Here is a 12108-nt window from a genome sequence, read left to right as displayed (position 1 = left end):
ACAAGTTAAAACAAAGTATTGAAAGTTTTAGCTCACTCATGTATGACACAGATACTTTTATAATAAGCACAAGTATTGGGAAAAACCAGTCATTTGGTACTGACCAACTGCCCATGCAAATAGGAGACCTCCTAGTAGTCAGAAGTACTGCCTGCTCTTCTCAGTCACTTCACAGAATCCATTCAAAATCCCAGTCTTCTATTCTTGAGTCATTGGGTTTTTTTGTTTGTTTGTTTGGGTGCTTGTGTTTTTTGCTTGTTTGTTTGTTTCCAGTAAGACCATTTAAAAATAGTCTCAATATAGCAGGGGTGGAAATATATAAATGGAAGTCAGACCTCTCAGTCTTCATAAGTTTAAGACAGTTTTAAAAACCTCTTAAGGAGACATGCCTTCTAGTTTTACTAAAAATGAAGGTAATATCAAATAAAAAGCAAAACTAAGGAATAATAGGTAGAACATTTTACTTTCATCAGACCTTAAGAGTAAAGTATATTAAAAAAAAAAAAAGGTTTAGAATTTCAAGAACAGGAATATAAACATGTATTTTCTATCCCAGAAAAAAAAACATGTGGGTGTTACAGTATTTTGTCATTTTCTCTACATCCACTGGTATGCAACATCAACTTCATGTTATAAATAGATACAGAGATTCCATAAATTCATTCAAATACCAGGGTCTTCTGGCCTCAGGTAAACTGCAGATCAAGGAATCTGTTCTTTGGTAATTGGAGCAGGCTTATTTTCCATTCCAATGCAGGACTGTTAGGAGGCCCTATTAGCCACTGATTTAAGAAAATTACAGCCCCTGTAGACATAGTCTGGGCTACTTCTGTCACAAGAAAATAATATTAGAGGTATAAATGCAAAGAAGTTGAAACTATTCACTCCTGGTGATGGCTATTTCAGAAAAAAAGAAATCCAAACTCTCTCCTTCTCTACTCACTGTTTAATCTAGGTAACACTTGGACTTGTATGTAAAGGTATTTTGATGGATGGGAACATACACAGGGACACTTTCAGTTTAAACAGAGATTTGTGTGGAGAATGGCAATTTAAAGTTAACATGACCTGAAGGTATCCCTATAATAAAGTTTAAAGATTTAGTAAACTGGGACATTACAAAACCCAAAAAGTATTTCTAGATTTTTCATCTTCCCTTTTTCGACAAAGACTGACAGAATATACATATACAGGTTGACATTTTGATTTATCCCAAACAATTTCCATTTTGCTCAGTTTGCAAGTCCTATTGACTAAAATGTAATACCATTCACAACGAAATATTTTCAATAAGTGAAACAATAAGCAAGGAAAACCAAAACTAAGCTCAGAAGCTAAGTGGTTTAAAAAGCCTGGTAACATCTATGTGTGTCTAAGTGTGTCTATAATTTTTTTTTCCATACATTATATATATATAGACACAGACACACACATATATACACTCACGCACGTGCGCACACGCACACACACATTTGTAACCTGCAGTGAAGATCAATCTATTTTCTAATAAGGAACAAAACACATTATTTAAAAATGTGGCTAATTTAACAAAACAGAGAAGAAACCGCTGCTATCAAAATATACAATTTGGATTGCAGACTAGAAGGCTAACAACATTAAAAAAATAGTTTTAAGCAAAACCCCTTTGCTTCTGAATAAGAACAGGTATCAACCTGCTATAGCATGAAGCATCCAAACAAGATTTTATAAAAAGTTTAAACTGTGACCCTTCTTCATTTTTAAAGTTCTTGGCAGATCATATAGTGCGAGCTCTGGTCTCCAAACTGGAGCCCCTTTCATATTTCTCCATCCATACTTCAGGAAATAAATGGCAGCTGAGGATTCAGAATCTCAAGTGAGATTTGTGCTTTACCATATACCTGAAAAAAATTAAAAGAACATGATTACTCTTTTGTTACTTTTATTCTTGGAGAATTAGCAAGCTGCAAACAAGTTGCAATGTCTTACATGCCATATAGCTCTGTATTATGCACAATATTTGTCCCACTAAAAGGCAGTCAGCTAAAAACCTTTGCTTTGAAGAAAATTCATGTTTTCTAAGGCATCACATAACTATAACAGTCAGTTTATTCTGGGAATTCAGATACACAGTTTTGCTGAGACTTTTAAATAAGAAGCCATAGAAAGTCTGATGCTTGGAATTGTTTTGACAATTCCCATAGAATTTTTCTTTTTCAAGTTCACTTGATCGTTCAAGGAGTTAATATTAAAGAAATGCACGGGCTTCTCCTTTTCCTCAGTATTTCTTTAACTACTTCATGAAAAGAAACTTCATTCTTTACAACATGAAAAAAGTATTGCAATGAACTTCCAATTCAGACTGTGTTCTGGACCATGAAGAAGCAGAGTCAGAAGCAATGCTGTTCTTCATAGAGCTGCTGGTGCTGCTCCATCCCTCACTTCTCATAAAACACAGGGTTAGCTATTTGTAAGGACCCCAAGATACTGAAGAATCACCAGTCCAAAACTCATTATGTGCCTTATCATTTTCTACCTCCTTCTACCCAGTGCTGTGGGCTCAAGTACATCAGGACAAGATAATGCTTTGTGGCTCTTTAAGGTAGTTTCTCACCTCTTCTAGACTATTGTCTAGTGAGGTGGAGAGATAAAGGAGAGCTTCTAAGCTCAGAACTGCAGTCCAAGGGGAGGGCTGGGGGAACAAAGAAAAACTCTGCACCACCTACCTTGCTCTCCATTCCCTTCCTTCTTCCTAAAGGGAGCCAGGGAATCGTGGTCCTAACTGATAATTAAGTGTAACTACCCCTCCCTAAATCCATGTATAGTACACTGTATAGTACATTATTACTTATAGTCCATAATAAAGTAGAGAGGTATATTTAACCATATCATCAGGAAAGCTCTAAACAAGCAATATATTCAAGCTAAAATGTTGTTCAGATGTCCAAGTTGTACACAGTTCCCTTGTTGCTGTTACTCTTCATTCCTAGCAAGCATCATAAAAGCACGAGCGCTAAGGGACTTTCAACAGGAAACATACCTGTCCAAAGTCTCCCAAAAGCGTAGGAATACTGGCCTGTCCAAATGCCTTTTGTGGTAGCTTAGTTCTAACACTGTTACGTCCCATTTCTGTACATTTGGATCCAGACGTACTTCATCATATTTGAGATGAAAAGCTTTGACTACAGGAAACAGGAAGTCATTTAGTGTACAAACTCAATGATTTTACAGTGTTTAATTATTAGCCAAAGAGAACCCCCAACCCATCCCTCTTTTTTTTCAGGTAGACTGTAAGAACAAAATAAATGAGCCCATCTCTCAACAAAGTCAACTAGTTAATAAAGGGCACAGAGATAAACATAGTGGTCGGTGGCCACTGTCAGCCTCTCACGCTATTACAGGTGGAAGGGAAGCCCCGATTTTTAGATGCATAGATTCCAGGAGAACAGCAGAAACTCATTGCCAATTCAAGCGCATTTTCCTGGGGAAACAGATGTTCTTTCTGGAAGTCTTTGAACTGTCTAAGAATTAAAGACCAAAGCATTTCTGAGGCCACTGAGAAGGAAGCTTGGCTGTTTCCCCAGGAGTCTCTGTAGAAGACAGAGCAGAATGCTAGTGTAACCCTCAAATGCCACGTGAGGCATTCTGAAAAATGAGTAACTGCCAATTTCCCCCGATCTGGTACTCAGTTAAATATTATAAAACATCAACAGTTATTTTGCTCCTTGAAAATACTGTCATGTGAACTACATAAAGGGTAAGTATTAAGATAGTGAGTATGAAGGTCTTCTTGCAATTCTTGATTTCCTTGGGTAAATCACAGTTTTGACATAATCCAGTGCAAAGTATTTAAGGATTTGTACAATTCCAGTCTGGCAACCAGTTTGATGCATTTTCTATTTTGGGTATTACTGGAGAAGTACAGCACAAGCATTTGACCAGATCTGTGGAAAACAGTTGTTTTTAATGCCATGGTTGTATCTTTTCTGGCATAACACTTCATTATTTTCTTTCACAAAGTCCACCTACAACTTTAGCCAAATGGCTAAAATCAAATCAAATCAGTCCCCTTTACCAGAGAGAGGTCAACCTATAAAATTATACATCTAGGAGCTTTCTGGAAGATTGGTATCTGAAATTAGCGCCTTTTTTTTTTTTTTTTCAATTAAGCAACTAAAGCAGTGATCATCTGTCTTGTACCATTGCCAAATAAACTTCCAAGTTTTGTGAATGAAAACAAAGAATACATACACATTATCTTTGCTATACAATGTTACACGTTATAAAATATTTCCAGAGAAAGCAAATGGATATACTGGGGCTATGCATTTACAAAAAACTGAACACCTGATAGAGCCTCTGCATTAAAGTTAAATGATACTGAGCAGAAGACAATCCACTTCTGAATCTGAAAAAAAATCAGTATTAAAGCACACTGATGTGCTCTATCAGCAAGACCTTTCCAACGGTATGCAAAATTCAGTATTTCCTCAGTAAAGTGACATCATTCAAAATTTCATCTCAAACATTCAAATGCAGGTGCAAAACCAAGCTTGTTTCCTGCATGAACAGTAAACACTCAGGACACGTGAAGAAAAGTAAAAAGAACAATTTGAGAGACTCAACTAACCAAATCCTACATGACATAGCAACTGAACAAATAAAGCCAGTTTGACAGGCTCAGGTCCAATACAAATTTCATGAAGGTATCCTTTCTGGTAAGCTACCTGCTTGTTTTCCAACTATAGTGATAAGCTTTGACTATTTGTTAACCTCTACAGACCCAGTGACTCACATGATTAAATGTAAACTGCAGATGAAACAGTCAACTGTTGCAGATCCCAGAAACCACATTTATGAAGACTATTGAAGGCTATAAATATGGGCAAAGCAATAGCTTCAGGAAAAGGTAAGCATATAACTAGACTGACATTGTGCTCTCTCCATTTACACTCTTTTTATTTTGAGGAGTGATTAAAGTCATTAGGAAAGGCCCTATACATACTCTTAACATGAAAATATTTTAAAAATACTTCACTTTGAAACAACAGAATGCATTTCTAAAATGAAAAAGGTCCATTTCAGTGTATCTTTATGAGTCAAGTAAGAACAGATATCCTTCTTTCACTTGAAAAATGTAAGAGTTCGTACACCTTCAAGAACGAACTATGCAGGCTAACTGCATACATCTTTTGACACGGTAGACTTCAAAAATGTTAAAGCATGTCATAATACCTGTGGCTCTATATACATTTATATATACATAATGTTAAAATGAACAGGAACTAGCATGCAACTACTAGATAGATCACAAATATTTAAGAGCATTTTTCTTGGTTTTGCTTTTTACATTTTTTTTCTCTGTATCTTCATTTTGAAGTGTTATTTTCTTCATTCGTCAGTCTCTTTTGTTAAACTCTCTCGGGTGGCATATTTCTTCTTTTATATTGACCTTCATGCTCTTTCATGCTTTTTCCCTGTCCGTTCTCAATCCTCCCCCTAAGCAACTAATTCTTTTTTCTTGTTCACAGATACATCCTTAGCCTCCTGGCAACTCTTCTGGGTTTTTCTGCTCCTTACCAAACTAGCAAACTTCTCTTTCTGGCTTTTACTTCACATCCCATGTACGTGCACAGATAAAACCCAATCAAACTTGTTTCCCCATCACACTCACAGAAGATGACAGACTGAAACAAGGTAGATTTTGTGGGTTTTTGTTGGGGGGTTATTTTGGTTGGTTTTTGCTTTGGGTTTGGGGGGAAGGGTGTTTTGTTTTTGTTTTTGTTTTGTTTTGTTTTCTTTTTGTGTGCATGCATTGATTTGTTGGTTCTTTTAAATCTGTAGCTCAGGAACTACTGGACACTGTAAAAGAATTCTATTTTCTAAGGCAGGTTCACAATGAAGCAACAGAGAACAGAAGCTGACAGTTTCTTTAGATATTATCGCTCACCTTACAGTCAGAAGGGTGAACTGTGAGAGAGAAGTGCAGCGTGTCTCAATCCATACTGTGTGTAATTGTGATAACTGAAAAAACCTGTTCAGATCTATACAGTAGTAACACCTAGCTCACAGCTTAGAAGTATTTGTACTTTATTAAATGTACAGGTTTTTGTGAGACACCAGATAATATCTGTAAAGCTCTGTAATGAAATACCAGCTGATTAAGCCTCTGTTCAAAATAACAATGAAACCTGAGGACAGTCTGTAAACCTGTTATCTATGAAGTGTTATAATATACATTGTCATTTCAACTTTTTTTTTTTTTTTATAATTTTGAAAGTAAATGCATACCCTAGCTATTTCTGAACCTCTTGGAAAGATGACAGCTCTGAGAGGATTTCCATAAACTTCCACAGGTCAGAAGAACTGCGGAGGGCATATTAGTATTTGCCATCTGTGCAAAGACCTAAACCCCTGTCTTCTCAACCAACCAACAGCACCTTGGCAGTACTCGGAAGTATTCTGCCATAAATATGAACACCCCACAAAGAATAACAAACCCCAAAACACAAACAAAACAAACCCAAACCCTTACTTTTTGCAAAGATATCAACAGGTGATCCATCAGGCAAGAGCCAAGGCCAACCTTTGAACTGCCAGGCAGGACCCTGTACAAACACTGCCACCACACGATCCCTACGAACACAGAAGGAGATGGACACGTTGATGGCCTCGGGCACGTAAAGTACACGCTCTGAAGCGGGCAATATACATTACCATAGTTCCTTATTTTAGTAACAGCAGCATACCACATTGAACAACCACATCTCCAGCACAAATGCTTTTTCTCTGCCACGTGTGAAAAAAACCCCATGTGGTATTTCTGGACTTTCAGCTCCATCCCTTTGCAGGATGCAGTTCAGTTTCTAATGTTGCATTTATAGAAAGTCAAACAATGTTTACGTCTCATCATTGTCACTTTGCTTTTAAGAAGTGCTCCAAGGTTTTAGAGATAATCTTCTATGAGCAACACTGTAAAATGAGATCTATCAACTTAAAAACCATTATTCTGAATGTTAACTTCGAAGAATTTATTAGAAGAAACATCTGCTAAATTTCTGCAACACACGTAATGTATTGTAAGGGTATGTAGCCAGTACCTGCAGTCTACAAAAAGAAATTTGAGAGATGAAACTTTTACATTAATTAGGAAAAACAAAACAAAACGCCAGCCTCTGAGAACAAATTACTTCCTACACATTCTTACCTTTTTCTTGAACATTTACATCATTCAACCTTGGCTCTTATGTACTGCAACAAATAATTACCTCCTTAATCTAATCCTCAAATTTAATTCATTGTAAAGTCTGCCAAAACCCAACTGGAAAAGGATAATCAAGGCAGAATTTTGGTATGATTTTTTAAAATTTGTTTTTTCAAGTCAGACTAAAACTTTACCAGTCGAAAAGATGTTGCTGGTTTTGTAATAGCTAACAAAACCCCTCAGGCAAACAGCAGCAACATGTTAGTGTCTAGATACTAGTATCTGACTTTCTGTTGAATAAAAACAAGCTAAAAACCCCATACCACTTCACTGCTCTGGTCAGAAGCATTTAGGGACCATTGTAGATGGTTCTTAGAGGCTTTATCATTGGACATTTTAAATGGTATTTGATATGTAGAATTTCAAAACCAGAGATTTCTGATGAGTTCAACTTCTCAATACAGAGAACAATTTAGGAACAGTACCTTTTCAAAGTATTCCTCTCCATTAAAATCTACTTTGGAAGTTACAAAAACACCAACAGTGTTGTCACGTGTGTCTAAAACCCTCACACTTGTAAGGAAGAAGTAAAAACGTTGCCCAATTCATTATACCAAATACCAAAAAGATGCTTCTCTGGAACTTTCCTACTCAAAGAGAAATACGGTTTCGCAGCATTAACGAAAGGGCTAGAGACAAAAGAATCCGTTTCCAGCTTTTTCTTAAAAGTAAAAGCTCTCTATGACACCCTTTCCCCAGCTGGGGCTCTCCCTTCACCATTGACTCCAATTCAATGAATCTGATTGAACTGTGATTTCAGGATTGAATCTTCTATGTTTGATGTGTTTTCTGTATCTCAAACTATTAAAAAAGTTAGACTGTCAAATGCTGAAGGCCTGAAAATGCATCTCCTCAATAGGCTCTCATTCAGAAAGCAGAGAATAAAGGAGCATTTTCCTCTCAACATCTTTCAGGGACTTGCAGGCTGGAGTGCCACAAACCAGAAAAACAATATGAATATTCCTGTTTGAATTTCTCCAGCATTGCAGGCAAGCCTAATAAAATAAGTTGGTCTGCTCACACTGCTAAAATGTATATTAATAAATTAAAAAATGCAATTTCTGAAGACTTTTAAAATAAAGTTTAGTTTCATATTACTTTCACCTGAAGAAGAGACTTCTATACAGTTAACAAGCAAATCCATTCTTATATCCATATCTTTACTTTTTAGTGAATTTAGTAGCATTTTATTGATCCCCTCCAAATTCTGCATTCTCCTGGTTAAGAAATTCTATGAAGGGGAAATCTACTTTACCAGTCTTGTGGCATAAGTTTCAGAGGTTGGTCGACTACTCGATAAGGTACAGTAACGCTGACTGTAGTTCCCCCAGGCTGCATCTGGTCCTTCCTCCTCTGTATTAAAGTTTCATTCTCTCGTTGACAGCCTTGTTTCTTCTTTTCATCTGACGGCACAAACCTTGGGGAATAAAGAAACATTCAGTAGAAAAAAGTAATTTATTTGATGTAATCAGCAAGAAAAGTAACTTTATCAGAACTCTGCATCATTGGCAGTTTACTGAAGCCATCTCATTTTCAGTATGCCAAGTCGTCACCACTCATTCAGAATAGCAAAGAATAGAAGAGTGATTTTTTCATAAGCCCTTATGATAAGAATAGGTGCACTAAAAGGTCCTCTGCCCCTCAAAACTACAGCCTGACCCCTTCTTATACATTCACGGCACCCATTGCTGTCCTTACCCAACACATTTCCAGATGAGACCAGATCACAAACGCCTAATTGTCCATAACTCATTTTTAGTGATCAAGGGTAACATGGGGAAGCTTGAGCACAAAAAACCAATTGTTTCATGGAGAAAATTTTAGAGCTCATGCTCTTAGAGCCATCAGAATTGTATTTTCTTGAGAAAGCTAGGGTTTTTGGTCAAAAAGCTTTGAGTCATGTTTTATTTTTTTGGATGGTGATGATTTCACATTATGAACGATTTGTCTGGTTATTATGAAGTATGATAATATCATTTGGAATTATTTTCTATTCTAAATACCTTCTCTGATAGAGAAAGTGCTTGGAAAACAAGGATAATATCATCCTTATTGCTTATGTAACCTCTGTAAGACAAAAATAAATGCTTAAGATGCAACCTCCCCCCAATTGAATTACAGATCTTTTATTTTTTTCACCTTAAAACAACACAGTTCCATTTTGAAGGTCTCTTCTTTAAGGTGATAACAAAATAAAACACACAGAACACTTCTCAAAATTGACATAAATGGGACAATAGCATAAGCATTGTAACTGATGAATCTCAGTGGAAAGATCAAAAAATCATGCATTTTACAGAACTAAAACTATGTCACAGAAACGTAAATTGATGTGACTGGTACCACCTACTGGGCCATCGAAAAAGGAGAGCCCAGACCCACGTTCTCCTAGTGCTCCCTTCAGAATCACCCACCCGCACTACTAACACTGCTGCTGACAGTTAATTTCCAAAACTTCTGAAAAAAACACCATTATGTTTCACTTCACTGCAAAAGTTATCAGGAATATTGGTGTTACATTTTAAAAACACAGTACTCTACGTAATTGGTAATATTTCTCTTCATTATAGTACATATGGTGCTTTTTAAAAGTTTATTGCTTTTTTTTTTGCAAAGTTGTTTTCATAGTTTCCATTTGCTTTCCTTCATCTATTTCTGTTGGAATACTAAAACAAATGTGAAAGTGCTTAAACAAGCATGTGTATTTCCTACTGTAGGAAAAATAGAAAACAGGAATAAAAAATGCATTATAAGGAAAAGTTCATTATTCCTCAACTTGAAAATCCTAGGTTTTGCCACCATCTCATATCCAATGAGAAAATGGCATTTTGTGGGGAGGGGTGGGGGTGAGGGTGGTGGAGGGGGGTGGAAGCCCCAAAACACATTTTAATGTTACTGTGTGGTAACTGTCAATAAACCTTCAAGGAAAATTATTTTCCTTTCCTAATACAAACCCACAGATGAAGCCCCCTTACACTCTTCATGATTTAAAAGTTTTTCAAAACCAAGAAGTCACAACCAGATATGTGTGTGCCCATACATATACAACTGCACTGGAACATTATAAAAAACAGCTGCAAATGAGTAACAATTGTGGACTGAAGTTGACTGGTATTGCAAATACAGACAAAACATAACAGATGTGAATGATAAGCTATAAATAAAATTATGCTTATTTATTTAGTAAATGTAAAACGCCACCGTTCTAAAGAAAACAAAGAAAAGCCCAGCCATACAGGATACACCGGGGGGGAAAGTACATTTAGGCCACCTAGAATATTATTTTAAAAGTACTATGAAGACAGTAATTTTACCAATAATTGAAGGAAATAGAATAACAGCTAATATTTACATACGTTTTGTCTACCAGAACCAACTGACACATACAATTGAGCGCTACACACAAACTTTCAACATAGTTCTATTACTTCATACTTTGGAAAAATCTATCAAATGTGACATCAGAATTAAGTATTTTTAGTCAAGTTACTAATTTAAAAACTTGAAAGTGAAGTGCAGTTTTAATCATGAGCATAGCTATTGGCCTGTCCTGCCAACATGTTGCAGGCTTTGCTTTGCCAATAATTGATAGGATATTTTGTAATTTAAAATGAGGATTTTCTTGGTGGTCTTGAGTTTTTAAGAAAACCATTCATGAGTCTCTCTTCAGTCATCAGAACTAAGGAATCTGGGCTGGAAAGATAGTAATTTTAAAAAAAAAAAAAAAAATTAAAATTACAAAAAAAAAAAAGCCAACCCACAACCAAAAACCACCCCCAAACACCTTTTACCCAAGTGGCAAGGTCTAGATGAAAAGCCAGGATCACCTAAAATGGTGAAGAGCTTGAGAAGAATTTTGCTCTTCATTATATGTCCCATGTACCAAGTGAGAACAAACGAACAGAATACACAAATAAAAACCAAACAGCCATACATCCATTACAGTGATAATCAAATACTCATATGAACAGCAATCTAAAAGGTCACATGCTATATTTAATTTATAAATGTGAGAAAGCAAACATTTTAAATGGAAGCAGGAAACGTAGCCACCCCTGCCAAATTAGAAAAGCAGCAATATTGCTTTTCTAGAGAGTCTAACAATTGCATCACTATATTGGAGACCCCTCAAATTTGGCTGAAACAGACACTCTCATGTCTACTTCTAGCTTTAAATGTTTCTGTGTTTAAGAATTCATTCCAACCCTGCTTTACTGACAGTTTCTCTCCATTTCAGCTGGAAACTGGTACAGCCATAAAGGCACCATTCAGTTATGCCCCATGTTATCTTCCAGACAATAGCTTCAGTGTTATATTACTGCAAAAGCCTGAATGTTTTTGAATGCATTTCTCTAGAACAGAACATAGAATATCTTGTTCCCTGAATTTTATGCAGAAAAAAATATGACAACGTTCACATGGAACAGCAGAGAAGATGACTGTCATAAAGAAAGAACTGAAAGAAATGCTTACAGATATGTGCACAGTCAGAGTACAGGAATAAATGTAAACTTACAGAAAGTTTATTAAATATATATTTGTATTTCTAGGAACCATCGATTCAGTAAGTATAATAAAAGCTACAAGAATCAATAGAAATTACTGTATGATTATAAACATAATCACAGCTTACTCTATCACTACCTGGACATAAAAGACAAGCTTAACAAATCTGAGTATGAAAAGAAACACTGAAAAAATCCATCTTCTCTTGGGAATTATTTGAATTATTTGCCACAATACTTGAGCTAGTGGATCAACTACACATTTGTACTTGACACCTTTTTTATCTTCCAACACACCAGAAATTTGTTCTGACACCTGACTGTGCAAGAGCTTACAATTTTTTGTTGCTTCTTTAGATT

General features: G+C 36.0%; 1 protein-coding gene across 1 annotated transcript in view; it reads right to left on the bottom strand.

Annotated features, from left to right (window-relative positions):
• Positions 1–253: 253 nt before the first annotated feature.
• The window catches only part of CDC73 (cell division cycle 73), a gene marked incomplete at its 5' end in the record, with an annotated part of 85709 nt that continues 73854 nt past the window's right edge, over positions 254–12108 (bottom strand). The window contains 4 exons of the mRNA XM_008936965.1: positions 254–1880; positions 3020–3161; positions 6515–6615; positions 8499–8660. Coding sequence (XP_008935213.1) covers positions 1844–1880; positions 3020–3161; positions 6515–6615; positions 8499–8660 — 442 coding nt within the window. The remainder of the gene's footprint in view (positions 1881–3019; positions 3162–6514; positions 6616–8498; positions 8661–12108) is intronic.

Source organism: Merops nubicus, unplaced genomic scaffold (assembly GCF_000691845.1).
Source record: "Merops nubicus isolate BGI_N331 unplaced genomic scaffold, ASM69184v1 scaffold7933, whole genome shotgun sequence".
NCBI classification, from domain to species: domain Eukaryota; kingdom Metazoa; phylum Chordata; class Aves; order Coraciiformes; family Meropidae; genus Merops; species Merops nubicus.
This window is presented reverse-complemented; position numbering and strand designations above follow the sequence as displayed.